The sequence below is a fragment of the Psittacula echo genome (assembly GCF_963264785.1).
Source record: "Psittacula echo genome assembly, chromosome: 4".
In the NCBI taxonomy this organism is placed as follows: Eukaryota; Metazoa; Chordata; class Aves; order Psittaciformes; family Psittacidae; genus Psittacula; species Psittacula echo.
The window spans coordinates 59,833,426-59,848,266 of NC_137738.1; the positions used below are offsets into that span (position 1 = coordinate 59,833,426).

The window sequence follows — 14,841 nt, forward strand, 5'->3', positions numbered from 1 at the left end:
CCTCCTTCTGTGCTGACCTTGGGGTCTGCAGGGCTGTTGCTCTCACATATTCTTACTCAGCAGCTGCAGTTGCTGTGCACAGGATTTTTCCCCTTCTGTTATGCCAGAGTCACTACTGCTATCACTGATGGGCTTGGGCTTGGCCTTGGCCAGCAGTGGGTCTATGTTGGAGCCAGCTGGCACTGGCTCTGATAGACACAGGGAAAGCTTCTGGCAGCTTCTCACAGCAGCTTCTCCCTGTAGCCCCTCTGGTACCAGAACCTTGCCATGCAGGCCAAATACACCATTTAGGAGCTGTGAACATAGAGTTCTTTTTGTCCAGTTGTTTTAGTTGTGAAAGGAGTTTTCAGAAAGGGTAGCCTTTTTTTTTTTTTTTTTTTTTTTTTTTTTTTTTGTGGATGCTATACAGTTCACAGTACATCAGAGATAATGAAGTGAAATAATAGGCAGCAGTTCTCATCTAAGAAGCTATCTGTAGCCATTTCTTATGATTTAAAAACACTTTTGAAAGAAAATGTGTTGGCATTGGTGGTGTTTTTTTTAAAGAAAGTTCAGAGGCTTGAAAATTGCTTCAGTAACTGTTGAATGCTGTTGACTGGTAAAGCAAATGATATTTGGTGTCTTGTGATGCAAACTTCTGAAATATTCCTTAATTAAAGCTATTCTGTTGTTGTAGGCACCTCCTTTCATATTTGCAATAAAAATGGCAGAAACGACTCCTGATTCTTCTGAGAAACTGGTCATCATCCACTCCAAAGCTCACAAAGATACCATTCTAGCTAATTTTGAAGAACAAAGGAAAAAGGATTTTCTTTGTGACATTACTCTGATAGTGGAGAATGTGCAGTTCAGAGCCCATAAAGCTTTGCTTGCTGCCAGCAGTGAATACTTCTCAATGATGTTTGTTGATGAGGGTGAAATAGGACAGTCAATTTACATGTTGGAGGGAATGTTTGCAGACACCTTTGGGGCACTGTTAGAATTTATCTACACTGGTTGTCTCCGTGCCAGTGAGAAAAGCACAGAACAAATTCTGGCTACTGCACAGCTGCTGAAGGTGACTGACCTGGTGTGGGCCTGCACAGACTATCAGGCCAGCCATAGCCCAGGTAGTGTGTTACCAGCTCCAGCTAATAGTGGAGCCTCTGTAGCTGTTACTGCAAGTGACAAGAAAAATGAAGATCCACCAAAGCGAAAACGAGGGCGACCGAGGAAAGTCAGGAATGTCCAAGAAGAAGAATCAGGAGGAAATTCTGCTGAAGATGTGCAGCTGAGAGAGAACAACTCCATGCAAAATAAGCAGAACTTTACAACAAAAGACACTGCAACAGAAGAAACAGTTGCCAGCGAACAGGCTCCAGCGAGGAAGGATGCAAAAGAAAATGATCGTGCTTGTGGCTCAGAAGCTGCTGTCGATCTGTCAGCTGAGAAAGATGAGAATTATGATCCCAAATCAGAAGGAATACAGAGCACTCGGAGCCGTTACAGCAAACGTAGAATAAGGAGGTCAGTCAAGCTAAAAGATTATAAGCTTCTTGGTGATGAGGATGAAAAAGGACTGGTAAAGAGAACTGATGGAAAAAGAAAACGTGCAGGTTCTGAAGCTCGCTGTAAAGACTGTGGCAAAGTATTTAAATACAATCACTTCTTAGCTATTCATCAACGAAGTCATACAGGTAGGCATTAAGAGACTGCTGCTTTTGGGTCAGGGTTTAGTGACTTGCTGAGATGTGGGCTGTTGTCTACAGCAAGGACTGTCCAGAATAGCATGCTGGTCCAAATTACAGTGTCTCCTATGTTTGCTCTTTTATTCCTGTCAGCAGACCTCACAGCCTTTATGTCTTCCCTTGATTGCAGTTTAGTCAATCATGTAACTGTTTAAATGCTGAATTATATGGCAATGCTTAAAGATTTTATTGCTGTGTGAAGCTTGTCTCTTAATTCTCCTTACCACTATTCAAAAGTAATTTTTAGTGACTTATTTATTGCAGTGCATCTCCCTGTCAGAATTTCTAATGAGAAATAATGCATCCATACTTTAAAATGTCATCTTTTGCTTTTAGGGGAGCGCCCTTTTAAGTGCAGTGAGTGTGGAAAAGGCTTTTCCCAGAAGCATTCTCTTCAAGTCCATGAGCGGATGCACACTGGAGAGCGGCCATACACGTGCACTGTCTGCAGTAAGGCTCTGACAACAAAGCATTCTCTTCTGGAGCATATGAGCCTGCATACAGGTAAATATTTCAAGGCGAATGGAACCTCTCTCCCCAGTGGTTTGCCTTCCTGAAAAAAAAGTATTTGTGCTCTCGCTTGTGTGTGCTGGCTTATTTATTTCCTTATGCTTGCTTTGAATGTGGCTGGCTTTTTAATAAGTGATGTTCTTTACAGGGCAGAAGGCTTTTACGTGCGATCAGTGTGGGAAATACTTCAGCCAAAAGAGACAGCTCAAGAGCCACTATCGAGTACACACAGGTATAACAAGTTTGGGTTGAAGAGCTGGCTTACAGTCCATATTGATTTGTCCTCCTAAAGATTGACTAAGGCTGAAAATTCTTCAGTGATGCTACCCTGGTGGGTGGTGTCTTGATATAACAAGGAATAGGAGGAGAGAGACAAAATGGCATGTAATACGTTGAATGTTTAGAAAAAGAGTTAATGGAGAAGGACTCTTATGATGACTAAAAATCAGTTAGGCTGGTTTTAACGTACAACTTGATTGCTTTAGCCCTCCTGTCTGTGTTACACAGAAGCTAAGAGTTGTATAAACAGTTGTGTCCACTGCCTGTTGTGCAAATTGCTTTGTAGTTTCCCACTACCTTGGACTAGTAATGGCAAACAAGCTTTTAAGAAGTGTCCTCGCTTCTGGAGCGTGATGGAGATTAAGCTACACACACAGGAAGTAGTGGAAAAAAATCAGAATTTACGAAACTTCAAGAGAAGGCGTGTTTGGGGGGGAGCAGGTACCAGGCCCCTCTTTTCCCATGATGATATTTAATAGAGGAATAGGAGTGTGACAGTTGAGATAGGGAGGAGGCAGTGTTATCACCTTTTGTTTTCTCTCTATATTATATCGAAGTGGTTATTTTACAGGAAAGTGCTTTAACAAAGGTCACTGAAGAGATACAGGGGATCACTTATGCACTGACACTTTTTTTGTTATTGCGACAAGGCCATTCGCTGCCGGAATGTAACCAGTGTCGTCGCAAATTCATGGATGCAGCTCAGTTAAAGAAACACCTAAGAACACATACAGGTAATATCGTCCGTCATGTTTTGTGGTTTTTGGTTTTTCTTGAAGTAACAGAGACTTCAAGAAAATATTGGGCAAATGACCCTTGTGCCTGTGGGAGGAACTTCTGTTCTACTTGTACATAATGATGCCAGTATTGCTGATGAAGAGATCTAGAGTGCAGGAGCACAAAAACCTTGGTATTACAATAGTGCAGAAGTAGTATCTATTGTAGGAAGAGTGGGGTTTTTTTCCCCATTCTTATACAGCCTGCAGAAAATGCATGTTCTCCTATGGTAGAATCCTGGACTGGGAATTCAGTTTATCAGTAGAGACACATCCAGCATGTGTGGGGCTTGAAATGAGCTAACTAGTAACAGAAAGTGTATGTCTTAAATGAGTTGGGCACCCCTGTGTGTGAGGGATGTGTGCTTATGAAAAGTGCTGCTGACCAGAACACTAATTTCCTTTTATCTTTTCATTGCACTGTAATAAACCAGACGTTCGCAAGAGATGTGCTGGGAGGGATCATTTAATGCAAGTGCGTCAGAGGGTGTTCTGAGAGATTTAGAGGGCAAGGTGATACCAAAATGGCTGGATAACAGAGATAAATATGTTGATCTACCCTCTCGTGATAACAAAGCATAAGCTTCTTAAAATAACTTTTTGTGAAGGGTAAGTTCAAAAGATGACATGTGAATATTTTTTTTCTTTTAAAATAGCTATGAACAGTGGTGATTGGGTTTTTCTCTAAATCAAATTGTTCTAAAGCATGTTGCCTGTGGTTATTACATACGCACAAGACTGAGTTATGTATCTCATTCATTTCCTTCTCTCAGTGAAAATAACCCATCTTTAAATTCCCTGGGGTGAAATGACGTCAAAACTTGTGCTTTTGTGAGTTTTTAGTGTGCCCAGAATAGTGTTAACTTGTGATACTTACAAGTACTGCATTTTCTATTGAGGAGAACACGGTGTTTGTTGACACACACAACAGTTTTGTATCTGAAGCTGGTACAGCTCTGTAAGTGCAGTGGGAAATCAGTTTGGTGGTGAGAAATGAGAAGAGGAAGCGTACTAGCAAAGTACACTGCAAAAATAGGTAAACTAAGGTGAGTTCTAGTAGAAACTCCCTTGCCATGTACTCTGCTTCCAGAAAAGAGAGGCCACACACCAGTATTAACATTGCAGAAACAACAATTGATCTGTCCCATCTCAAAAGTAAGAAGTAAAATTCTAAGGAATTTGGGGGACAGATGTTCCCTGCCCATGGCAGGGGGGTTGGAACTATAGATGGTCCTTGCCAATGCTGACTGTGCTGTGATTTTATCTTAGCATCGATATGGCTGTTCTGCTATGGCAGCACTTTTGTAACACTGTGTCATGTGAATACAGTCTACCTAGGAAGTTACTCTCATTTTCAGTAGGAGGCTGGAACTAGATGTGTTATGGTGTGAATTAGGATTTGCTCTGGTTGGATAGTATCTGTTTCTTGTGAACCTTTCTGTTATTTAATTTGGCCCCTCTGCTTCTACTCAGTTAGACACAAGAATTTTAAATGCAGTTAAAAAAAAATAAAATCCAAACCAACCAAACAGAATTTATTCAACCCACCATAATTTAATTTTGATCTGACTAGTGTTCCCAGGATATCATAGACCTGGGATCATGAAGCCTTATAGGAAGCCAGCCAACTTGTTAAGATAATGGATTCACTTTCAGGTTTGGAAACTTGGGCTTACTCATCTGCGTGGTGCTGCACGTGAGTTTAGCATTAATGCCTACTAGTTCAGGGTCAGTCTTTTTCTAACTTGTATGTTCCATGTGGAACACCTGCACCTGTATCATAGGTACGGATTTTGTTACTCTTGAGTATCTTCAAAGGGGAGAAACATCAGAGATGTATGTTTAGAATACTGTACCCTTATTTAACTAGTGAGTTCATTCAGTTTCAGATATTTGTCCTGACCCATGGCAGAAGTGTGAGGATTTGCCAGTACACACTTGATACTGTGTATGGTAAAATAGAAAATCTTTTTTAATACATTGATGGGAAGTGCTATATAAAAAAAGTGATGACAAACCTCTTTTGATAGGTGAGAAGCCCTTCACTTGCGAAATTTGTGGTAAATCATTTACAGCTAAAAGTTCTCTTCAGACTCACATTCGAATTCACAGGTAAAGTATGTCTAACATTTATTACATTCTTTAAAAAAGTAACTTCTAATCTGATACCCGTGGGTAGTGCTTGTTCAGTTGTAGAATGGTCAGGGCTTGTTTGCATTTTGGGTGTATTTTTGCTAGATCTATTTAAATTTTTTTCCTTGATCTGTTTAAAGAAATGGTAGTGGAAAGTACTTCACTGTTAAATACTAGTGTGCCAGGACATTGTAAGGTTCTTCTTTGGTGTATTGTGTCTGTTTAATGACAATGTACTTACTGTTATACTATTTATGTGAAAATGTTACAGTGAGTTTATGTTTGACACCAGAACAGTAGCTATGATGTGTGTAACACGAGTTTGTACCTCTGATATTGTAACAGGAGGGCAGTTATGTTATCTCTATAGCTCTTGAGTATATGCTAATGGAAGTGTCTACAGTTTGTGAAGTCAAGTAGAAATAATTAGGAAGTGAACTAGAGAAAGGTTTTTTGTTGTTTTTTTTTTTATGTCACAATTCTGAAGTGCTTATGACTCAGCAAAATAAATTAATAGTTTAAGCTTTTTATTCTATAATAAGTTGCAGAAAGCAGCATTGTCCAAGTGAATATTTTAATGAGATCAATACATTGTTTTGCAGAGGAGAAAAGCCATATTCTTGTGGTATATGTGGAAAGTCCTTCTCCGATTCCAGTGCCAAGAGAAGACACTGTATCTTACACACAGGCAAAAAGCCTTTCTCCTGCCCAGAATGTAGTTTACAGTTTGCTCGTCTGGACAACCTGAAGTCTCATTTGAAAATTCATAGCAAGGAAAAGCAGTTTCAGGAAGCCAGTGCTGCCGCAGGCACCAACACTAGTTCAGAAGTAGTGAGAAACATTCTTCAGCTGCAGCAGTATCAACTTGCCACCTCTGGAGGGCAGGAAATTCAACTACTAGTTACAGATGCAGTACATAATATAAACTTCATGCCTAGTCATAATCAAGGCATTAGTATTGTCACCGCAGAAAATGCCTCAAATATGACAACAGAGCAGGCTGCTAACCTCACGCTGCTTGCTCAGCCACCACAGCAGCTGCAAAACTTGTTGCTCTCAGCGCAGCAGGAGCAAGTGGAACAAATCCAAAGTATCAATATGATTGCAAACCAAATAGAGGCTGGCCCACCTGAACAAATGCATGTCATCACTCTTTCAAAGGAAGCACTAGAACAATTCCATGCTCATCAAGGACAAAATGAAGGCATCCACTTAGCAGAATCTTCACATCGAGCTCCACATGTGCAGCTGACTAAGGAGTCAAGTCAGCATTCTCACTCTAGCCAAGATACGGTTCCTTCCCATCAAAACAGTGATGAACAGAATCAAAGTGTACATGTTTCTGAATCACATTAGCAGTCTCTGTCAGTAAATGAGTCATCTCGTGAGCATCCTGTTCAAGGACGGGCTTTCTGAAATGGTTATTTGTCATCGGAGGGCTGGGCTATAGCATTGCTTCTCATCCAGGCAGTGATAACACATATTGCACTGTCTTTTCTACGCATAATCTATCAGAAGATGCATTTCTTGGTGATTTTGATGGGTGACTTTCAGGCTTTTTTACCTTTATTTATTTGGGACTTCTTTTATTTTTCCAGATTGGTATTTCTATACCACTTAGTCCACACCTCACATGATCAGTGTGGAGTTTTGTGCCTCATACACATCCATGCCTGCTGAGGAGCTATTTGGCCCCTTAGTCACATTCCTGTGTGACTCTTAAAAGAAGCATACCTAGCTGGTAGAAGAACAGTGTTCAAGATGTCTGCTGATCAGAAAGTGAGACTTCTCTGATGAAGTCAGGATTACCTAAACTACTGTCAAGCTTAAGATAGTCAGTACTTTCTGGAAAGCTAACACCATATGTGTTATGTTTAATGAGCTTTTTCTCTGCAGGCTAATGTATAATTTCCTGTGTGATCATTCCCTGAAGTGCATTTTGATTTACCGACTACCAAATTTGTTTGGTTCAGGTTGGAATTTTTGCAGCCTTTGACTGGCCCGGGATGACCCCTCCTGTTTACTGTGTGCTGTACAAGTTTTGCTCCTCAGAAATGCTTAAGCCATTAGACTTGAATAGTGGCAATGAGATGTGGTGGTTACACTGGACAACTGAATAGCCCAAATTCTGCTCTGTTAGCTTTACCTTGTGTGACTGTGGGCAAGGTAGTTAACCTCTGTGCCTTATTTCATCATCTAGTAAGTGGGGATAGTGCTTTCAGACTCTGTCAAGCACTTTGAAGAGCTCTTGATGTTGAAGGCATTGTCTGTTGAACTGCAAATTTCTCTTCCTGACAGGATTCTGTAAGCTTAGGAGCCAGTGTATATTTAAAGCGTTATTTTTTGTACTTTGGAGAGTGGACTGTAATGTTACTTTTAATATATGTTAAAGCTGGTAACTGTTTTTCGTGGGGACTTAAATCACTTCAGAGCATAATGAGCTACATAAATGGGGCATACTGAGTTAAAGTTGTACAGCTATTTTCGCTGACTAAATTAGATGCATACAAGTTATTTTCATTGACTGACTGGCTGCTAACAAAAAAGATTTGGCATCTTTATAAAATACCATGCCAGGGCATATGCTTTGCATTTTCGAATTTGGCTACTGGTCATGTCTCACATAGTGTACTAGTGTGTTAAAAACCAGATAAAATACAACTGGTACTTAAAGGAATGTGCTCAGTCATCACTGTGGTTTTAAAGTGTCCTTTTTTAAAAAAAATGTGATTTACATTGATATTTTGTGTTTTAACAAATGAAAAATGCAAAAATTAATTTGAATTTAAAAGCAAAACAAAAGGTCTTTGTACACGCTTGGCTTTATGACTGCCCAGAGAGTCACTGGCATAAAAGCCCAGTGCATATAATGATAGAATAAATCAAACTGGAAGGGGCTGCCAGAGGCTGCCTGGTCCATCATCTTCTTCAAAGCAGGTGTGCCTAGATCATGTTGCTGTGGTCTGGTTGAGTTTTGAATGCATTGAGGGATGAAGATCCACAGCCCCTCTAGGCCACCAGTTCCAGTGTTTTACCATATTTGCAGTGATACAAATGTTTCCTGTATTTAATTGGAATTTCCCATGTTCCAGTTTATGTTCATTGCCTCTCATCTTACCACTATGCCTCCAAGAAGTGTCTTCTTCACAACCTCCTGTTAGGTAGTCGAAGACAGCAGGAAGGTCTTTCCAACACTGCATGCACCTAGGGCCTAAGCCAAACACAGTTCTCAGCCTTTTCCATCATGTGCCCCAGCTCTTTATTCACCTCGGTGGACTTCTGCTGCCCTCAGTCCAGTATGTCTATATCTGTCTTATTCTGGAGAGACCAAATTCTGGATGACATTCCTCACTCCAGTCCAGACTACTCAGCTGGCTCCTGACTGCATGCTGCGGGAGTTTGAGTAAGTACCTCCAGTTTTTCAAAATACTAGATCAGTTTTTATATAAATGGATCATGAGAAGGGTAGACAGTGAGAACAAATGAGTGAAGGGGAGGGGGGGAGAAACTCAAACCATCCCACAGCAAAAACGTGTTTAGACTTTTCACCTTTTCTTTCCTCTCAAAATGGAGAAATATGATTTGTATACTTTCTGCCACCAAAGAGAACTAGTGTATTCTGCTGTTGTACTTCAGAGGCTTGATGGCGTCTTGATGCTGTAAGAGCATTAAAAAGTACAGTAAAGCTTGTTACAACATCTAAGAAAATCTTGCTGATAATCGTGTAACTTTAAGCTTACAATAAATATTCTGGCAGTTTCATCTTAAAATACTGCAATGTGCAGCCATAATACTGTCTGGTCATCATAAATTTACATGAGCTTACACTGAGTTCCTTCTCTGCCATCTATTTATGAATCCTGAAATGCTTAAAAGCTGGTTACAAGCTAAATTCTAAGACTACCAGTAAAGTAACTATTAATGCCTTTCCTCCTTTTTTGAACTTTGATTTGTTCATCATGAAGTTATCTTTGCAGAATTAAGTACGATGCTACAGTTATGCACTATCACATACTGACTGCTTGATGCTTTCCCTATGACTTAAAGAAGCTTGGGGGTTGGAATTTTCTTATGTTTTTCTACAAGTTACCAGTGAAGAAATGAGCTGCTGTGACTAGCACAGCAGTGACTCATCGTGCACCCTGCATCACTGAAGCTGTCAGCACGCATTGTGGCTTGCACTTGAGAAGTTTGTGTGGTTTCCCATGCCACAAGTGTTGCTTTTTTGACACCATTTTCTTCCTTTCTAGGGAGTATATTTGTATTAAAGATGGAAATAAATCCCTTTTCTATGTATGCATTGTTAAGGCTGCAATTGAAGCCTTAAAGCTTTGTATTTGAAGGGAAATCCCTTCATCTTTGGTGTTTAGTCCAGCTGCCACTAAGAACTATTTAGCAAACAAGTGTATCCTTTAAAAACTACATTTCAAAGCAGCTTTCTAAATATCTTTAAACCTTAGCTAGTAAACACCTTAATGTCTCATTTTCACATAGACTAATCTTAGCAAATCCATCTCACTGCTGATTATGTTAAAATGAGATTAGGATTTTGGACATAAACACAGAACAATAAAATAACTATGGAAAGATCCATTTTGTGATCAATTAACACCATTGTATTTCTTCTACTCCATTTGTAAGTTACAGAGTGTAGCTGAAATATGGGGAACAAGAAAAGTAAAATTCTTTTAAATACAAGTTTATGAAATTTTGGCTTTTTCTGAAGATTTTGGCTGATTCTCAGGCAAAAAAAATAAATCCCTGAGAGGTAGAGCAAACACTGTTGAGTGTGTATTCAACTATTCCATGTATACCTGCTCTACCTGCCAGTAACATTCATGGGTTTGGCTGCAAAAAGCATTTCCTGGCCTTGGCACTTGAAAGTTCAAGAGTTTGCTGTTCTATGTGTGGAAGCCGAGCTGCTGGCAGTGTGGATTAGACTGGTGGGGTCTTCCAGTCTGATAGTATTTAAAATAATATTCAAATATTTAGTTAGCAGCTCCCTATCCAGTCCTGCAATTTCTTTCTAACACCTGCAACTGTATCCCTTCCTCAAGGGAACTGATTATTACATGTTCCTACGTCTTCCAGCCACTGGATCCTCCCTGCCCTCAAAGGTAGCACCTTGTGGCTGTTACAGCAATCACCTGCAGGCCTTCAGGTTGTTGTGGGCAGTCCTCTTAGCATCTTGTCATCCTCAAAATCAGCTTATCCCTTTGGCTTTGCTTTGAATTTCTTGATAAAGTGATGTCAGTTTCTGCCTTCCACCTGGAAAACTGAGCTTATAGAGGTCTTCCTTCTTTCTGGAGCTGAATCTGTCCTTTGTTCCCTGGCAGTAGGAAGACCTTTTTAGAAGTTCCTGGTCGTGTTTTCTTTGACTGCTGGGTGATCAAATGGCTGCATTTTCCCTGCATCTCGGAAAGGGCTTGTGGCAGCATGAGGGCCTGGTGTGACACAGCATCAGTGGCCCTCCCATTAGTCATCACAGCATGATGCTATTCTCAGCACATCATGCTTTGCTGTTCTCTTTCTCAGTCTCTTTCAGATGCTATCTTGGACTGAAAAGAACTGAAATGGCTGCAGCCATAGCAGGTGGAGAGGTTTCGAGTGAGGAAGCCCTCTGAGAATCATGCAGAAGCAAAACTCTAGGGCCTTGTGTCAGGGCACGAGTGCACATTTCAAAGGGCTTCGTTTCCAAGAACATTAGCTGCATGGCCTTTGAAAGGGTTTCAGTATTGTAATTTAAATGTATTGTACAACCCCCTGTGCTTTCTGTATTTTCATTGGCAGTAATTGTTATTCTGTCCACACAGAATACAGCACAGCAGAGCACACCTGCTGCAGCTGGTGAGCAGAGCGGTACTGCCAAACTCCTGCCTAACTCATCACCAGCAAAACATTTATGCTTCTCTAACGACTATGAATAAGCTTGCAGAACATTTTCATGTTGTTATAAACAAGTAACAGAAAGTGGCTGAAATCATAGTCAAGATTTTAATATTTACAATTCTGGTAATTGACAACCCTGTTGAATAGGTTTTAATGCATCTGAATTACAAAGCGATGTGAAAAGAAGGGGAGAAATAAAACCCAGAATGGATAGAGACAGCAAAGAATTGGTGGCTCTTGCCTTACTCTTTTTTTTTTTGTTTGAAAAAAGTCCATCATAAATGTTAGCAAACAGTCCTGTCCAGCTAATACTGTTATTCTTGTTTGTTGCTTTTCTTCTTGATGTTGATTATTAGTTGACTATCAGCAGCATGTTTCTAGTTAATTCCCTTTCTTGCCCACAATGACAGGAAGAATTTCCATGCCTAGAAACTATCAGTAAAAGATCCCAAAACACATAAATACTGGTTTTGAAAAAGAAGTAACAGGAACCAGTCATATATGTATGTGCAGAATTAAATTTCAGGAACACAATTTGTCTGTACATTTGAGCACATTTATGAAATCATAGAATGACAGAATCAACTCAGTTGGAAAAGATCTTTAAGATCATAAAAATCCAACTGTTACCCCCGCACTGCCAAGTCCACCACTAAGCCATGTCACTGAGGGCCTCATCTACATGTTTTCTTGAACACTTCCAGGGATAGTGATTCCACCAATTCTCTGAGCAGCCTGTTCCAAAGTGTGACTAAAATGCAGACATCAGTCTGGGGGGTTTTTAACATGCAGTGGATTGCTCTGGTTTTAATACTTAGTTCTATAGTACAAAAAGAGGAAAGAGACAGGAGGAAAGATGAGCTTCAGCTGCATTAATCTGTATCAAGCTAAAAATACAGACGTAGAGGTAACAGCATTACTTATTTTATATTTGACTCTGGGTGTGCTGCTTCTCTTCTTGACTTTACATATGGGCAGTACAGACTTTCTTTGGCTATAGCAGAAGCCATATGGCCTGGCTACTAAAATTAGCTTCTGCTTGTCAGAGCCTCCAGAGGCTTGGGCACTTGTTGTGCTAGCCCCTGGGAGGAGGAGCAGAAAGAGGCTTTCGTTTGTATCACTCCATCACAGCCTACGACACATAGCAGCAGTTGCATGTCCTGCTCATCGTGGTTTGCTGCTGTGGGCTTGTCTGTGGCTTGTCTGTGCTACCAGTACCTCTGGGTAAATCAAAACTGCCTTGTCTACCAGAGCATTTTCATATGTGCCCTTCTACAAACCCATTTCTCTTAGTTCTCTGGGTTTTTTTTTCAGCAGGACAGCATCATGACATGAAACGATAACATCTTGTGGATAGGTCTTCCAGGCAAGGGTGCAAAACTTTTGGAATATGATCTTCTTCATGGTCTTTGATACTGTGAGGATGGAGCTCTTCAATATTGCTGCAAAGCGTTACCCTGATGAATCGCTGTAAGAAAACACCATTGAGCCACTCACAGGTCACAGAAAATTGAGGGCTACATGGCAGAGCCCTTCTGCAACCTGTGCTTGCTTTCTCAGTCTGAATTTTTCACAGGCAATATAGCTCAGAGGTTGTATAGGCTTTCTCATTCCAACTCTATGGCTATATACAAACGTATCATTTTATGAAGCCACTTGGATATACAACTGGAAAAGTGCACATTGTTATTAAGATAAATCACTGCAATTTTTATTGTATTTAACATAGGTTTGTTCTGCAGAACATATTTTCCACATGAAAATCACAACTGTCTCATTTGCGGTAGGATTTATACATGTCAAGGATGTATTTTTCCTGGTCATGTGATGACTGTTCCATTGCTTCACAATGTCATGAAAACTTACACAAATTTTTGTCCCTTCCAACAAACTTTTGTCCCCACAAAGTTTTGTCCCTTCCAACACCACTGCCTTTTAAAATGCACCTTGCTCAGAGGTGCAGAGTGACCTGACCCAGCTGTGCTGCCAGGAGCCTGTGCTGGCCTTACAGCTGTTTTGCAAACCTTTAGCACATGCTGTGCTAAAGGGAGTGAAGCTGCTGTGGAGGCACAGAGCTTTGCTGTGGGAGCCATGACTCCTCAGGAACAACTCCATCCACGTGCCATAACATGCAGCCAGCAGGAATGGTGTCTCAGCAATGCGCAGGGAATACAGCTGCAGATTGGAGTTTCTGCATTAAAAGGAGATGCACGCTTTGCACATGGTGTAATTAAGCTGGAAATCTCATTGCCACAGGGTTTTATGGGTGCCGGATTTTTATGTTTGTCTGCAAAGCAAAGAAATTCACCTGGAAAGGAGCCACCATGGGGAAATCACAAATATACTGGGAAATCCTTGAGCAAAGGCTCACCAAGGGCTGGGAGACCAATAGGGAAGTGCTGCTGTCATGTTCACTTATTCTTTCCTCTTTTTGCTGGGCATCTGCTATTATTCACTGCAGGATTAGCAAGAGGATCTTCATTCTTGTAAATGATCCTGTACTGACAGCACCTGTCATGAGCTCTGGAGACAGCTGGCTTCAGTCCTCTGCTCTGCCACACGCTTACTGTGTAACATCTTTTTCCTTCCTTCCTTCCTGGGAAAACAGAAATCAGAGCATTTTCCATCCTCTGTCAGGGTTGAAACCTGCTTACAGTAGGCTTGGGAAGTGCTTACAAATGCAGAGGGGTTGTGTGTGTTGGTGCCCAGTGTTGCCATGGAGCCAGGTTTTGTTGATGAACTTGGACTTGCGCAGGCCAGGGTGCCATGGGCCCACAGCAGATACTGGTGACAGTGGTGGGGCTGCTCCAGGACACAGCTTTCCACGTGGCCAAGTGCACGGCAGAGGTAAGGCTTGGTCTTCAACTCCAGCACTGCTTTGGGAGCAGCAGGGAGCAGTGAGGGTTGGAAGTAAATAAGCAGAAGAATGCCTGTGCCCAGCAGCAGCTCTGAAGGAGAAAATATTGCAACTTTCAGGTGTCTGCTGCCGGGCACAGGCACAGAGGCTTTAAGGGCTTCTGGTTCAGCACTACTTAAGGCAGGGGTCTCCGCTGCAGCATCCTCACCTCCTTGTTCCTACACCTCCTAGTGCAATGCTGTGTGAGATGTCATGCACATCATGGCTCTGCCCCACTTGCTGAGCAGCTTATGAGTAGTCCTGTAATGCAGCTCTGTCAGTGTAAATAAGAAAGCAAAAACGGGGGTTCACAGACTTTTTCTGAGAAGCTTGGCTGTGCAGCAAATGCACAGCACACAATCCACTGTGGGGTTCACAGTCTGACCTGTGTGCCTGCCATGCCTGTAACTGTTTACCTGCCAGGCTTGTTCCCCAGTGTTATTTACAGCTGATGAAGCTCTGCCATCTATCAGCAGCCTTAAAGACAAGCCAAGCCAACAGCTGCAGGGGGTGTGTGCCTCTTGGCTTTTCTCCCTTTATTTTTTCCAGCCACCATCCCAACAATAGCAAAAAGGATCAGAAGCTGCATAGAAAGTCACTTCTTTCCTTTATTCTTTTTAAGGCCTGCTCA

General features: G+C 41.3%; 1 protein-coding gene and 1 long non-coding RNA gene across 2 annotated transcripts; one reads left to right on the forward strand and one right to left on the reverse strand.

Annotated features, from left to right (window-relative positions):
- The first annotated feature begins 167 nt into the window (after window positions 1-167).
- Window positions 168-6,999, forward strand: ZBTB24 (zinc finger and BTB domain containing 24). The gene is made up of 6 exons (XM_080615900.1): window positions 168-1,676; window positions 2,064-2,231; window positions 2,386-2,469; window positions 3,167-3,250; window positions 5,323-5,404; window positions 6,028-6,999. The coding sequence occupies exons 1-6, from the start codon at window positions 704-706 to the stop codon at window positions 6,779-6,781; spliced, it is 2,145 nt and encodes a 714-aa protein (XP_080472026.1). The 5' UTR covers window positions 168-703; the 3' UTR covers window positions 6,782-6,999.
- A 6,138-nt stretch (window positions 7,000-13,137) lies between these two features.
- On the reverse strand, window positions 13,138-14,474 carry LOC308219952. Its single transcript, XR_013956612.1, has 3 exons — window positions 14,380-14,474; window positions 13,686-14,262; window positions 13,138-13,601 (listed from the first exon to the last, which is right to left on the reverse strand). It is a non-coding gene; the product is annotated as an uncharacterized lncRNA (long non-coding RNA).
- Window positions 14,475-14,841: the final 367 nt, after the last annotated feature.

Excerpts from the sequence above, each read along its gene's own strand:
- ZBTB24 (XM_080615900.1), top strand. The coding sequence starts at position 704 with ATGGCAGAAACGACTCCTGATTCTTCTGAGAAACTGGTCATCATCCAC. Across the intron at positions 1,677-2,063 it reads TCATCAACGAAGTCATACAG|GGGAGCGCCCTTTTAAGTGC; the intron begins GTAGGCATTAAG and ends TTTTGCTTTTAG. Across the intron at positions 3,251-5,322 it reads ACACCTAAGAACACATACAG|GTGAGAAGCCCTTCACTTGC; the intron begins GTAATATCGTCC and ends CTCTTTTGATAG.